This window comes from Schistocerca cancellata, chromosome 5, assembly GCF_023864275.1.
Source record: "Schistocerca cancellata isolate TAMUIC-IGC-003103 chromosome 5, iqSchCanc2.1, whole genome shotgun sequence".
Classification (NCBI taxonomy): Eukaryota; Metazoa; Arthropoda; class Insecta; order Orthoptera; family Acrididae; genus Schistocerca; species Schistocerca cancellata.
Window position 1 is genome coordinate 65,699,977 of NC_064630.1, and position 16,527 is coordinate 65,716,503.

General features: G+C 43.3%; 1 protein-coding gene across 2 annotated transcripts in view; it reads right to left on the reverse strand.

Annotated features, from left to right (window-relative positions):
• Positions 1 to 16,527, reverse strand: part of LOC126187701 (uncharacterized) — a 248,975-nt gene that overhangs the window by 69,906 nt on the left and 162,542 nt on the right. For both annotated transcript variants that reach the window (XR_007537778.1, XM_049928943.1), the window contains exons 7-9: positions 14,785 to 15,028; positions 7,519 to 7,908; positions 2,093 to 2,326 (exon numbers count right to left, since the gene is read on the reverse strand). Coding sequence is in view for 1 of the 2 variants with exons in the window: in XM_049928943.1 (XP_049784900.1) it covers positions 2,093 to 2,326; positions 7,519 to 7,908; positions 14,785 to 15,028 (868 nt within the window). In the remaining variant the exon portion in view is untranslated. The remainder of the gene's footprint in view (positions 1 to 2,092; positions 2,327 to 7,518; positions 7,909 to 14,784; positions 15,029 to 16,527) is intronic.

Here is a 16,527-nt window from a genome sequence, read left to right on the forward strand (position 1 = left end):
AGGATAACTCTCACTGATGTGCAGTGGATTCACAAGTGTAGTTTATAACTTTTCTGTGGACAAGAAAACTTGTGAGTGCTTGCAGTCTCATTCAGTTTGACATGTCTGAGCTATTGTAGTCCACTTGGAAGAACACAGCCACACATACAGTAAGTCTGTGAATCTATAGTTCATTATTCCCTAACACATCACACAGAAAAGAAAACTGCAATTTTTTACACTAGAAGGGAGGGAAAAATGTGAAAAATTTAAAGTCAGAAAAAATGTAGTCTCGAGGACTGGGATCTTCTGAAAGTCTGCAATGCCAAATGCAGTCACTGGGCTACAAATTCTGCATTCCAGTTGGCATGCTGCACAAGAATATGGAAGACAGAGGTGAGGATTATCTTGGTGCACTCTGAGGCTGCTAAAAGTTGATTCTACTGGCCAATTTGATAATGGTTTTGGAAGATTTCGCAAATTCATCTAGTCTTGTATTAGCCACAGGCCACAGTTTGTCTTACTAATCCCCAAAAAATGTTGCTTTCAAAATATAATTTGTTCAACTTCAGTTGTGCCAATCAACAATAAAAATAGAAATCACAAAAGTAATGCAATAAACTCATTAATGTGACCAGAAGTGATGTTTGATAAGCAAAGTGTTACAGATGGCATCAACATTAAATTAGCCTGTTTTAAAGTTTATTTCCTGTTTCTCCAGTTTGTGATTATTTTCTAGCTTTATTCCACAACTCTTTGGGTGTTCTGGATTTAATCATGCTCATATGAGACTGTATGTTGAGATTATCAAATCAAAAAGTTGCATCCATATTCATGTTAGTAACCTAAAAAGATGTACTTTGCATATACTATTGCTACATGCTTATTGTTTAGGTACCAAAGTAATATACCTTAAAAATGCTGAGCTGTCAGTCATCAGTCTTTTGAGACATAATAAGTTTTGTGTACTTCTTGTCAAACTTAGTTCCCGGGCTGAATGACACATTTTCAAACTCATCAAAAAAGTTGTATCAAAACTGGTAAGATTTGAATCTTGCTCCACCTTGAAAAAATTTCTGCAGGTGCCAATGTCCCTACTATTTGCTTTACATGGTCATTCACTTTAGGTCACTCTTCATTGTTACTCCTAGGTATTTTACAGTAGTTATGGTCTCCAGTGTATTGTCACCAGTAGTGTAATTGTGTAGTCTATTATAAGCAAAACGTTACATTTATTTATGTTCAGAATCAGCAGCCAACCCTCGCACTAATCACTGATCCTCTGCAGGTCTTGCTGTAATTTGCTGCAGTCTTCTGGCATTGTTCTGTTCTTATAGACAAATGCATCATCTGCAAACAGCCTCACAGAGCTTCTGATGTTATCCATTGGATTACTTACATACATTGTGAACAGTAACTGTCTGTGACACATCCTTGGGATACTCATAAAATTACCTTCGTCAATTTTTTCCTTTAAGAGCAATGTGTCAAGTTGTACCTGCAAACAAATTTTGATTGCAGTAAAAAATTTGATCCAATATTCAGTAAGCTCTTTTTCTTCAATGAATGACAGTGCAGACCTCTAGCAAATGCCTTGCTGAAGGCACCATCCTGGGTATCAATGTGTACAGTGCTCTGAATTGCATGACAAACAGAGTGAGCTGAGTTTCACTAGCTCTCTGCTTGCAGAATCCACATTGAGGATATATTTACTGGGGACACATTTGTTCTCCAAAAATATCATAACATATGAGCATAATTCCACAACAGATCAATGTCAGCTGTATAGGTCTATAATTATGTATATCAATCCTACAATTCTTCTTGAGAAGGTGAATGACCTGCACTTAACCATTTCAATGCCACGACTTATGTCAGTGATGGAAGGCCACCTGAGCGCCTGTCACCAGTTCTGCACTGTCTGCAGAACTCCAAAGTGACCAGTGTGCTCTTTTAAGGGAGAGACCAATATCTTACTCAGTGAAGTTAGTACATTTACTTAAAACAGTACTACATGGAAAAATATGGGATTTTTTTTTTACTTAAGGGTTAGTCTTTCACTGCCTTGCCAAAAATATTCTAGAGAACATGTGGGGAGAGATGGCATGCTGACCGTGGCAGAGTGCACGTTGAGTGAGGTCGGCACGCTGCGGCTGAGCAGCCAGTTCTCGTCCAGTGGTGGCCTCTGGCCGTGGCATTGTCCACGGTCCAGCTCGTCCTCGTCATCGCTGGCACCGAGGTCACGACCCAGTGAGCCGAGCGCAGCGCCCAGTGCCCCGGAAACTGACCGCCGCAGCTTCTGCAGGCTGTTGAACGCTGGCACCTGGGATGGTGCCTGCTCCTGGGCCTGTGGGCATACCACAAAATGTTGTACAGTACCTGACTTCCCAGCAGCCTGTGCAGCAGACCACCAACCACCTCTGCTGTCTTATACTGTCCACAACAGTAATATTGGGAGACCTGGTTGAGGCAAACAAATGAATGCGTAGAATCGATAAAAAGATTTTTAAACAATGATGCTTCATGTTGGACCTCTGTCCTCTCCAGAAGCTCTGAGAATTCTGATTCGTTCTCTCTAGCCTGATGAATGTCTATGACATGTTGCATTTCAAAGTCACATAATTTAGATATTATCTGAGGCAGCCATATTTGTTTTTCCCGGCATAAAATCAGGTGCCTAACAGGACCTAGTATGTCCCTTCAGATTTCAAATGGATGATATTCACATATGCCTAGTACTTTTTCACACGTTGAAACTTGATGTTAATGTTGAAGGGCTCTCCAGGAAGAGAATTTTCCTATGTTATGTAGTAAATCGACCATATATTTCATTATCACAAAGTGACCCCTTAAAGAGAAATGTGTAAATGTAGACAGATACTAGCAGGCATGGAAGACAAAGAATGATGAACATCTTATGCAGAAAGGTTGATCTACTTGTGAACTTTGATTTACTGTCAATACTCATCTTAGTGTCTCTGAAAGGTTGATTGGTATTACTGGTGCATAATTTAGAGCCATAGATGGTGAAAGTGTACCATCAAGCTCTCACCGCCACATACATTCAGTGCAGCAGATGTTTGGGGCCAGTGGACAATGTGGATATGGGGTTTTCCCCCATCACTAAGTCTACCCGAAGTTTAATGGAGTATTTTCAGGAATTTGCTATTAGGAGGTTCCACACCCGAAACCCAAGAATTTCTACAGACACTTAGGTGACCAGTTTGGTATAGTATCAAGTAAGGAGGCCCCAGATGATTTTTTTGGAAACATTAATACTATCCATGATAACATGCAATTCATTACAATATTGTGGCTTCATTACTAATAGAACATGTGGTACATCAGCAGCCAATGCTTTCTCAGCTGAAAACAAGTACTATTTATTTGCAAACCTCTGTCATTATTGTTACTCAGATTAACTGGTATTGATATCGAAGTCTTAAGGATTCATCTTCAGGCACAATAATTTGGAAATAGATGTACAGTACATATGGAAGAATATAATCCAAACAAAAAAGAAAACGATCATCCACCCATTAATAGGTAAGAAAAGTCTCAACTTAAAGCATCAATAGAGGGAGATGAGTTTTAAGATACAATTTTTTTGAAGAACTCATAATGGATCATTGCTTCAATGAAAGATCTCATATGGTCACTGATTTTCACAGGGTAACTCCAGACCACCACCTACCTATGTCGACCTCCTTCATCAATCAATGAAGAGGATGTTGCTGCAGTATGGAGAGTAGTGGAAGAATATCAGTATACACTGCACTATCAGATAGAGAAATCATATAATTTTGGAAGACTATATTAACAGAGAATGCATTTTTCTTTGTGGGTAGCACATTATGTACCATCTACTTACATACATCACAAACCACCTTCAGGTATCACCATAATGTTCTACCTTTCCTGTTCCATTAACAAATGATGAGCTAGAGGAACAACTGCCTATAATCCTTCATATGACGTCTAATTTTTGTGATCTTTCCATTGTTGTCATTTTGTAAGATATGTGGCTCTTTTTGGAATACCAGACTTCTTCATACATTCACAAGTACAATCAATTTCTTTAACAATATGCCTAAAAATAGTTTCTTGTACCCTACACAGCTTCGATGCCAACAGAATGCTTAATTAGTGCTGACAGCTGGTTCCATATTTGTGGTATCGATAGTTCCGATGCCACAGCATAGGTGCACGCTTGTAGGTTGGCACTACAAAGCAGACGAACTACGCCAATACTGTGGAGCTCAACGAGCACCGCTCTGCTTTCTCCCCATTTCATCAAACACAGACAGCCTGGATACGTCGCTTCAACTTCAGAGTGTGTTGGCTTGCTATTGAGACTTTGTACTACTTACAACGCTAATACGACTTCGCACATACGTGCTCATCATCGCAAAGTTATGTAACCATTTACTAACTTGTTTTTGCCTATAGTAAACATCTTTAAATTTACACGCAGTACCCAAAGTGCTTTACCTCTCCTGCTCCTACTTGCTTCCTTCATTCAGCCTATTTTGCAGATCACAGGAGCAGACCCACGTGCCGCCTTCCAGGTGGGACACAAAAGAGTATCTATGGTCATGTGGTTGGATTAGAAACATTTGAACTATGGTTAGTTCACTCATTATGACTGGTCTGAATGTAATTCAGATGTTTCTGGTGGCACAGTGGTTGAGTTCAAACATTAAAACAAAAGCAAGCATGTCTGACTTACACTGACAGACAATATGTTAAGACTGAATGCTGCCTGGTGGCATTGCAGGCACCTGACATCGTAAGAAAAACATGTAAGTGGAGCAAACATAATAAGGAATCATTTTACCAATGATACAGGCCACAAATGAGGAAATCCACTGACATCAGCAACTTTCACAAATTGCACATTGTCTGCCTGGTGCCTGGGAATGACCACCTCAGAAATAGTGATGCTGGTTGGTTGTTCACACACTACTGTCATGAGTACCTGTGGAAAGTGGATGGAGCATGGTGGAACAATGAGTAGGAGACAAGGCTGTGTGACACCAGCACCCCATCATACAGCATTTAGGTTTGAGCCTTGTCCCCTCTGTACGGCTGGACAGGCAGCTGTCTGTGACAGATCTGAGTACAGAGTGCAATGCTTGCATTGGCACAAGTGGTTCAGAGCACTCCGTTCTACACTCATAGTTAAAAATGGGGCTTTGCAGCAGATGACCACCACATATTCTTCTGTTGGTCCATACGACATCATCTGTTTTGACTGTAGTGAGCACGGGAGCATCGTGATTAGATTTTGGAGCAATGAATGTGTGTTGCCCAGTCATGTATCGCATTTGTTGTTATACCAGGTTGAAGATCACGTCCAAATAAGCTGTCGTCCAGGCAAAACAGTTGCTCAAAATGTGCACCACACTGTGGACGCAGCCTATTTGGGGACCTATTGTGATTCACTTATACTTCCTGTAGTAGTATCTGAGGGCACCATAACAGCTGTCAGCTGTGTAAACATTATTGTGGACCTCCTGCATCCCTTCATGTTTGATATCTTCCCTGAAGACAATGACATCTTCCACCAGAATAACTCTGTTTGTCAAAGTCCAGATTCATACTACTGTGATTTGAGGACTGGGATAGTGGACTTACATTGCCTGACCTGAGCCTAATGGAACACATTTGGGATGTGTAACTGGTGTATATATTTTTAGGGCCAATACTTCTGAGGAAGGTATTTTTACAAATATTGAAACCATGGTCAAGGTATAATAAACCTTGATTTGTAACTGGTTGGCTGATTTTTTTTTCAGTCTATTCTGTATTACACAGGTCATGTTTCACAGTCATGTTTAAGATTGTGACATCTAGGATGCGTTTGAACACCAGTTCCGTCCCCACAAACCACCTGCCCATAACTTATGGGAATTGCATGACCTGTGTATGGAACCTGGTGTCATGTGCCTCTGGAAACCTACCAGAAACTCGTCAAATCCTTGCAGTACAGGATTGGTGCTGTGTTACATCCCAAAGGTGGACAAGCACTCTACCAAACAGATGCCCATAATATGACAGCATAGTTTCTCAATGCTCATTTCTTGAATAAATGCTTCAGAGAGTTCTTGCCTTGTCAGATTTTTATTCAGTCTCAAGCTTTTGATGATCAACGTATAGCACTATTTCCTTTCTTCAGTGTTGGCAGCAAATAAAATAGGCATAGTCATGGGAATCAAGTAACAGACAATCTTGGTCTCAGTGTCCCTGGAACTTATAAAATTGCTTGTGAATGTGATAGCAGTTAAACTGACCAATCAATGCAAATGATTTTTAATGCTGTACAGAACACCAACACTACATTAAATGTCATGATTTTTGACAAATCTGCTATTGCCAAACACAGTCTCATAAACAAAGATACAATTATGTTTGATGAAGCAGAAATATTACCCTATGCATCTACCTACTTGAATTTTGTCATCAGAGTAACCACTGAGATCAAAATTTGCACCTATCACAGCCAGCGACTATACTCCTGACGATCATGATGAAGGAAGTTGTCGAAAGCTAGATACTGCATTCAAATCTGACATGGCAAGAACTCTGTGGAGCATTTATTCAAGATTTTCATAATGTTTTGCCTCATCAGTGTAATTTGAGGCAAAGAAGATGCAATATTCTGGTTAAATGTACACATATGTACATATGATTGTGATTATAAAAAAGTGAACTCAGTGATCAGCTTGTGGATATCTATGAATGGAGGTGTTCCCTGGACAATGTGAGATTGTGCTGGCAATCTTCTACTATTTGTAACTGTGTATGCTGGGCAGGCTATTAGAACAGTTGAGGAGAGGAGCAAGGATTATCAGCAATACACTTGATTAAAGTATGCCAATAAGTAAGCTGTTGCCAACTACTCTTTTGGAGTTAAATCACAAAATGAGATGCTGCAAGCCCAATATGGCAGCACAAGCTTGAAGCTTCAGGAGCAATCTTAAAAGAAGAAGCCTGTGAAAGTTTGCTGCCAACCATACCTCACATACTGACTCGTCAATTTCTAATACAACAGTTAAAAAGCAAATAATGCACACTGACTTTTCTAGCCCTTTAGCTAAGTCTGAAGGTGGTAGAACAACCTGCCATTGGGGAAAATATACCATATTGAACAACGAATGCATATAGAAGGACTTTGCTATTACTTAACTTTCATTGTCACAGCTTGATTTGTTCAAGATTGTAATGAAAATCTTATAGCTACCACTTCTATTATTTTCCACAGGTTGTTTTGATGTTTATCAAGACTATTGATCACTTGCATGTATGTTTCTTTTCCTGGATGTTTCCACTGTTTGCCTTTTGTTTCATTTTGAAGATGTCCTAACAAAATGTTCACTGCACAGCCCATTGCACATAAACACAAAATAAAAAAGAGATATGTGGACTGTCTTATTGTTCGCAGTGCCACAGTTACTTTTTCACCAGAGCAAAGAAAGATAGCCGTCAGCTGTCTACAAACTATGATGGCAGGACCTGAGACACAGTGAGGTGACTGACCTTGGAGGCTAGGAAGCTGTCATCATCTGGCGCGTAGAGTGCGAGGCAGAGGCGGTCGTCGCGCGGTAGCGACAGCGAGAAGACGTGGTGCGCACGTGGCGAGAAACGGGCCTGCGGCATCGCCAGTGGCAGCGTCGGCCGGCCCTCGCCGTCCGAGCTGGACTCGTCACCCAGGTCCTGTTGCGGTGTCCACGCCTGTGGTGCGGGGGCAGGGGAGGCGGCAGTGGCGGGTGGCGGTGGGGGTGGTGGCGGGGCGGGCAGCAGCGAGTCCTCGCGGCCGGGGCTCGCGTCTCCCGAGATGCCGGAGTCGCCCGACTTACTGCGTGGCGCCTGTGGAGGTGGCGGCGCCACCGGCCGCGACAACCTCTGGATGCGCTCCTCGAGAAGCACCTGGTCCCACAATACATCATCGCATTAACAAAGCGTGACTGTAGTGATGTGAGGAGTAACGACAATGAGAGCAATGAACAGGCATCTCCCAGTGACAACAAAAAAGTAAAATAGTGTGGGACTGTCAGATGGAGACTCTGTGGGTAGGTTCAGCCACGTAATTTATACATTTTTCTTTCATTGTGCACAATGGCACTTTTCTTCACGAAGTGTCTTAAATATACTGAATGCTGGGAGTGTACGAGATACCGTGTCAGTGTGGCTGTTACTACGTCGGCCAAATAGTACGCACGGTGGAGCAAAGCCAGATGGAACACGAGAGGTGCTTACGCCTACGCTATCCAGAAAAATCAGCCGTGGCAGAACACGCCTTAGAAAACAGACACCGAATTCTATTCGACGAAACATCTGTCATTATGAAGACGAAGGGATTTTGGAATAGTGTTGTGTACATAGTTCTGCATAGTCAGCGCGTACACAACTTTCCCACTAGAACGCGCCCCGCTGAGCACAACAGTGCAGGTGCAGTGCTCGTCCGTCTCCGCACTACAAGATGGCGCTATCTTAGAGACGGACCAAATTCTGCTTCAGCCGATCCGCGTATTAATATGTAACGCAGCCAATGAGATTGCTGCTAACGTAGAACCTTTTCTCCTCGCGGATCACACTCGTGCAGTGATACCTGAACGCTCGAGGTATTATAACGAGTGTACAGACCTCCGATTAGTCAATCTGCGTTATTCTGCACCTGTCTGCATCAGTTTGTACCAGTCTGCATTAGTCTGTAGCAGTCTATAGTCAAGTTTCAGTCTGCGCCTAATAAGATTACCATATTCCTGTATATAGCCATGAAGATAAATGAATAGACACTTTGTCAAGTATCAGAGATATGTGAGAATAAGATTAACATACCAAGTCCAAAGGAACTTCAAATTGTCAATTTTAAACAGCATCCAAAATCCAGTTACGTAAGATCTATGTTTTTTATTATTTTAATAAATGTGTGTGAAAATTAATCAAGTTCTGTTTAAAGTTGGTCACCGTCAATCTGCTACTCTAAGCATGCAAGTGGCATTTCTATCGTCTGACCTAAGGGCAGAAGATAAACACGCCACGATAAGACCACGAGACATATTGCTGACACTCGCCTACTTCGTTAGAGTGACAAGTCAAATAATCTGAAGGTGTGTGTACCGAAGGTCTTACAGTACGCACACCACAAATAGCATCATAAAAGAAGCTATTGAAATAAAAACCTCTGAAAACACCATCAACAAGGACGGAGGTTTGCAGCTCAGCATAGCCTGGGACCCGGCTATCGCGATGTTAAAACGGGCGCGACAGACGCGGAATGAAAACATGACTGTATATGGTGAGGAAGATAGCACCAGTGACGTCCCACCCTTAAGTACCTTGGCGTCACCCTCGACCGTCGCCTCTCCTGGACTCCCCATCTCAGGACAATCCAAGCCAAGGCACGTTCCCGACTCCGTCTCCTCAAGCTCCTTTCCGGCCATACGTGGGGTCTGGACCCCTCCACGATCCTCCACACCTATAAATCCCTCATCCGCCCTATCCTTTGTTACGCCCATCCCGCCTGGATCACCGCCCCCCCTACCTTTTATAAATCCCTCCAAATCCTTGAACGCCATGCTCTCTGCCTCGCCTATCGCATCCGTCTCCCCTCCCCCACGCGGATCCTGTATGATCTCATCCCCTTCCCCCACCTCCTCCTTTTCCTTGAAAGGATGCGGATCCTGTACACCTCCCGCAAACTTGATCCTCCTCACCCGCTCGTATCCCCGATCCTCTCCCACCCCCGCCCGCTGCCGCGCCTGTATTCCCACATCCCACACGGTCTCCATCTCTCCACCCTCCTTACCCTCTCCCAAGGTGGCTTCCGCCAGCTCCCTCTCCCTGATGATGTCCTCCTCCCCTCCATCTACCCCTCCTATCAACTTTGATCCTCCCCCCCCCACCTCCTGTGTTTTTTCCTTAGGGTACCCTCTCTCCCTTCCCTCCCTCCTCCCTTCCTCCCCTGGGCTTCCCCTACCCCCCATACCTTCATTCCTCCCCCCATCTCCACTCCCATTGGCATCTTTGCTCTCCCCTCTCCCTCCCTCACCACCTTCTTCCCCTCTTGGCAGGTCCCCGGACTCGCACACGTTAAGTGGACATTCGCGCGCCGGAGATCATCGCCCTCGGTTTAGTGTATGTGCCGTTATGTTTGTGAATCAGTGTTTTTCGCTGCCCACGCTCCTCCGTTCGCATGTGTCGTCTAAATCGTCAGTGTTTGTGTACAGTGCCGACAGTTTTCTTGTTTGTTCATCGAGTGTGAACAGCTTCATGTTTTTAAGTATTATTGTATCTACTGTTTTTTAACCACCAGTCTGTTACTTTTCTGTCTTCCTTTTCTCTTTTATTGTACTGCTTGTGGCTGAAGAGCGGAGTAAAATTTTCCGCTGCCAGCCCACCTTCTATGAGGTGCAAAATAACAATAAAGAAAAAAAAAAAAAAAAGAACCAGTGACGTCACAGCCAGCAGTGCGGCTATATAACGACGCTGCCACGGCGACACAGCAGTCAGTCTTACCACTTGACAATGACCGGGGAGAGCTCGGTTGAAAGCTCGTGGGATTTTAACTACCTGACGTGGCTGGAAGCCCAAGAAAATTTTATTAATTCATATCGCCGCGAAACCATGCATTCATACTCCTACCTTGTCTTCATGGTCCTTATGAGAAACATACAACGGTGGCAGAATAAATGTATTTGCAATCAGCTAGAAATACTGATTAACTAAATTTCTCAATAATGTTTTACAAAAAGAAAGTCATTATCTTCCCCACAGAAATTCCCATTTGAAGTCACAGAACATCTCTGTGATACATGTTGACTGAACCTACTGGTAACGAATCTAGCAGCATGCCTCTGAACAGCTTCTATATCTTCATTAAATCTTATGTCCCAAACACTGGAGCAGTACCCAAGAATGTGTCATACCAGTATTCTGTATGTAGTCTCCATTATAGATGAGCCTTATTTTCTTAGAAGTCTTGCAATAAACGAAAGCTAACCATTCGCCTTCCCTACTACTGACGTTACGCGCTCATTCTGTTTCGTATTGCTTTGCACACTAGGCCCAGATATTTAATCGACATGACTGTGCCAAGCAGCGCACCACTAATTCTGTATCTGAACGTTACAGGATTGTTTTTCCTACTCATCTGCGTTAACTTACATTTTCGTACATTTAAAGCAAGCTGCCATTCATCATACAAAATAAATATTCTGTCAAAGTCATATTGTATCTTCCTTCAATCACAAAATGACAATACACTCCTGTACCCTACAGTGACAAGTCACAAATTTCTGCTTATGTTATCTGCCAGATAATTTATGTATATGGAGAGAAAGAGCAGTCCTATTGCACTTGCCTGGGATATTCTTGACAGTGCCCTTGTTTCTGGTGAACACTCACCGCCGACGACAATGTACTGGGTTCTATCTATTCCATATGCTCAGACCTTTATTAACAGCCTGCAATGGAGCACAGTGTCAATGCTTTCCAGAAGTTTAGAAGTGGGGAATATGCTTGTTGTCCTTATTCTGAGGTCCGCAGTACATTGTGCAGGAAAAGGACAAGCTGGATTTTGCATGAATTTTACTTTCTAATTCCTTGCTGATTTGTGGGCAACAGGTTTTCTGCCTCAAGGAAATTTATTATATTCGAACTTAGAATATTATCAAAAATTCTGCAGCTAGCTGATGGTGAGGGCATTGGTCCATAATTTTGTGCATCCATTCTCTTATCTTTTTTGGACCCCATGTTGGCACAGCCCCACTGACTGAAGGTTTAAACTACCATGCTCAGTGATCTGTCATTTCATTTTTTGTTTGAAAATGATGGGGTGTTCACCAGTAGAAATATTAGAAATTGTTGAGGATATTACCTTACTGTACTAATGTAAGTTACTTGAACATCTGATATGCCAGAAGAAGCTCGAGTTTGATATAAACAATGTTCTCATTCATGTAATGTTCTCATTCATGTAAATACCCATTTAGATAATATCTGTAAACAGTTCTCCATCAAGAATGAAGGCTTTCATGGCAGGTGTTGTGATCACTTAACATTACCGGGCTGAGATGCTGTGAACCGTACATAAAACTCTCCCTTGACGTTTCGCCTTCGACTGCGGAAGGCATCCTCCGAGGACAGTTGGCGAACTGCAACGAGAGCGCAAGTGAGTGCCGTATATATAAGCCATCCAGAACGGACGAGGATCGACACAAACCCAAGGGAAAAGTGTTCTTACCATTTATCAGTAAGGTCACTGATTGCATTGGAAAAATTTTAAGCAAGTACGATGTGGAAACTGTTTTCAGACCCACCACGAAAATAAGAGAATGTTTAAGTTTCGCAAAGGATAAACGACATCCTCTAACTACACCAGGTATCTACGAAATTCCATGCAGTTGTGGAAAGGTCTGTATAGGCACAACAAAAAGAAGCGTCAACACCCGTCTGGGTGAACATAAAAGGAACTGCCGCCTCGGACATATTGATAAATCGGCTGTAGCGGAACATGTGTTTCAGGAAGGTGATCGTGAAATAAAGTTTAGTGAGACGACCGTTTTAGCAAAGACGTCGCATTAATATGTGCGAATGTACAGAGAGGCTATTGAGATTGCCAAACACTGCAATAATTTTAATAGAAAAGATGAAGGCATTAAGCTGGATAAGATATGAATGTCAACATTGCAGCAACAGCGTAATCGATCAATTTCAATTGAGAAAGTTGGCAATATCAGAGCTCATAGCACAGCTGATGTCACGTGATTTACAGCGGCACCTTCTGGATGGCTTATACCGGTATATATGGCGCTCACTCGCGCTTTCGTTGCAGTTCACCAATTGTCCTCAGAGGATGCCTTCCGCAGTCGAAGGCGCAACGTCAGGGGAGTGTTTTATGTATGGACCATGGCATCTCAGCCCGGAAATGTTAAGGGATGTGTTCTTCATCAGTATTTTTATTTTGCGCAGGAGCAGGGATGGCTAGAAGACAAATGTAAGGATGTAGAGGCTTATCTCACGAGGGGTAAGACAGATACTGCCTACAGGAAAATCAAAGAGACGTTTGGAAAAAAGAGAACCACTTGCATGAATATCAAGAGCTCAGATGGAAACCCAGTTCTAAGCAAAGAAGGGAAAGCAGAAAGGTGGAAGGAGTATATAGAGGGTCTATACAGGGGTGATGTTCTTGAGAACAATATTATGGAAATGGAAGAGGAGGTAGATGAAGATGAAATGGGAGATATGATACTGCGTGAAGAGTTTGACAGAGCACTGAAAGACCTGAGTCAAAACTAGACCCCGGGAGTAGACAACATTCCATTAGAACTACTGACGGCCTCGGGAGAGCCAGTCCTGACAAAACTCTACCATCTGGTGAGCAAGATGTATGAGACGGGCGATATACCCTCAGACTCCAAGAAGAATATAATAATTCCAATTTCAAAGAAAGCAGGTGTTGACTGGTGTGAAAATTACCGAACTATCAGTTTAACAAGTCACAGCTGCAAAATACTAATGAGAATTCTTTACAGACGAATGGAAAAAGTGGTAGAAACCGACCTCAGGAAAGATCAGTTTGGATTCCGTAGAAATGTTGGAACACGTGAGGCAATATGACCTATCTTAGAAGAAAGATTAAGGAAAGGCAAACCTACGTTTCTAGCATTTGTAGACTTAGAGAAAGCTTTCCACAATGTTGACTGGAATACTCTTTTTCAAATTCTGAAGGTGGCAGGGGTAAAATACAGGGAGCGAAAGGCTATTTACAATTTGTACAGAAAGCAGATGGCAGTTATGAGTCGAGGGACATGAAAGGGAAGCAGTGGTTGGGAAGGGAGTGAGACAGGGTTGTAGCCTACCCCCATTGTTATTCAATCTGTATATTGAGCAAGCAGTAAAGGAAACAAAAGAAAAATTCGGAGTAGGTATTAAAATCCATGGAGAAGAAATAAAACCTTTGAGGTTCGCCGATGATATTGTAATCCTGTCAGAGAGTCTTGAAAGGAGGGTATAAGATGAACATCAACAAAAGCAAAACAAGGATGATGGAATGTAGTCGAATTAAGTTGGGTGATGCTGAGGGAATTGGATTAGAAAATGAGACACTAAAAGTAGTAAAGGAGTTTTGCTATTTGGGGAGCAAAATAACTGATGATGGTCGAAGTAGAGAGAATATAAAATGTAGACTGGCAATGGCAAGGAAAGCGTTTCTGGAGAAGAGAAATTTGTTAACATCGAGTATAGATTTAAGAAGTCGTTTCTGAAAGTATTTGTATGGAGTGTAGCGATGTATGGAAGTGAAATATGGACGATAAAAAGTTTAGACAAGAAGAGAATAGAAGCTTTCGAAATGTGGTGCTACAGAAGAATGCTGAAGATTAGATGGGTAGATCACATAACTAATGAGGAAGTATTGAATGGAATCGGGGAGAAGAGGAGTTTGTGGTACAACTTGACCAGAAGAAGGGATCGGTTGTTAGGACACATTCTGAAGCGTCAAGGGATCACCAACTTAGTGTTGGAAGGCAGCGTGGAGGGTAAAAATCGTAGAGGGAGACCAAGATATGAATACACTAAGCAGATTCAGAAGGATCTAGGCTGCAGTAGGTACTGGGAGATGAAGAAGCTTGCACAGGATAGAGTAGCATGGAGGGCTGCATCAAACCAGTCTCAGGACTGAAGACCTCGACATCAACAAGTGTCAATTATGGAATTATACGAAAAAGTGTGCAATGTGTGAAAATAAAGCGTAAGTTGGAGCTGTGAGGTAATGAGAGGGAGGCACGGCCGGCCACTGACCGAGGCGTCGTCGCCGGCTGTGGAGGTGGCGGGCGAGGCGGGGTGCTCGAGCGCGGACAGCAGCCGCCAGGCAGCCGTGGGCGAGAACCGCGGCACCTCCGGCTGCTTCTTGGGCAGCGTCGGCCGCAGCTGCAGCGCGATGCCGCCGCGGCCCGGGCGACCGCTCGGCACCGCCTCGTCCTCCTCGTCTTCGTCCTCCTCCTCCTCCGACGCCTCGCCGCTCGACAGGCTGCCTCCGGGCAACCTGGGCAGATTTCTAGGTTTTGGACGTACCCTAGTATTGATGTGCTAAAAGAAGCACTAATGGTGTTCACCTCGACTCTACAGGGCGATTACAAATGATTGAAGCGATTTCATAAATTCACCGTAGCTCCATTCATTGACATATGGTCACGGCACACTACAGATACGTAGAAAAACTCATAAAGTTTTGTTCGGCTGAAGCCGCACTTCAGGTTTCTGCCGCCAGAGCGCTCGAGAGCGCAGTGAGACAAAATGGCGACAGGAGCCGAGAAAGCGTATGTCGTGCTTGAAATGCACTCACATCAGTCAGTCATAACAGTGCAACGATACTTCAGGACGAAGTTCAACAAAGATCCACCAACTGCTAACTCCATTTGGCGATGGTATGCGCAGTTTAAAGCTTCTGGATGCCTCTGTAAGGGGAAATCAACGGGTCGGCCTGCAGTGAGCGAAGAAACGGTTGAACGCGTGCGGGCAAGTTTCACGCGTAGCGCGCGGAAAATTGGCTCATGCCAGAACTGGAGACTGACAGCGCCGACTTCATCTTTCAACAGGATGGTGCTCCACCGCACTTCCATCATGATGTTCGGCATTTCTTAAACAGGAGATTGGAAAACCGATGGATCGGTCGTGGTGGAGATCATGATCAGCAATTCATGTCATGGCCTCCACGCTCTCCCGACTTAACCCCATGCGATTTCTTTCTGTGGGGTTATGTGAAAGATTCAGTTTTTAAACCTCCTCTACCAAGAAACGTGCCAGAACTGCGAGCTCGCATCAACGATGCTTTCGAACTCATTGATGGGGACATGCTGCGCCGAGTGTGGGAGGAACTTGATTATCGGCTTGATGTCTGCCGAATCACTAAAGGGGCACATATCGAACATTTGTGAATGCCTAAAAAAACTTTTTGAGTTTTTGTATGTGTGTGCAAAGCATTGTGAAAATATCTCAAATAATAAAGTTATTGTAGAGCTGTGAAATCGCTTCAATCATTTGTAATAACCCTGTATAATTTACTCACAAGGAGAACGTGTTAGTCATCCCCTGGAGACATCATACTAATACCGAGCAGCAGCACTGCCCCTAGGCTTGATAATGGGTTCAGTTCAATGCGCAAGAGAGTCCGCAAGGTTTTTTCACGTATGCCCTATCCACCTGAAGCCTCGTCTTTCTTTTTGTACGCAATACCAAACACATTCATCAGACTGGGAATATCTGAGCAGTACATTAAATCACCTTCTTGTTGAAAAAACTTGGAAAGTCGCTGCTCTCCCTTTCTGTACATGTATATGGTGGTTCCATCTACCAATAAGTTCTTTTCTTTTAATCTAGTGTCCAGCAATTCAGCTTTTTCTTTCGTTAAGCCGAGATCCCTAACCAAATCGTTAAGCTCGGTCTGAGTAAACGATTTGGGCTCTAGACTTTCCGTATTACAGTGGAATTCATCATCATCTGGTTCATCTAAATCAGATTGTACATCAGAAAATACTTCTGTTG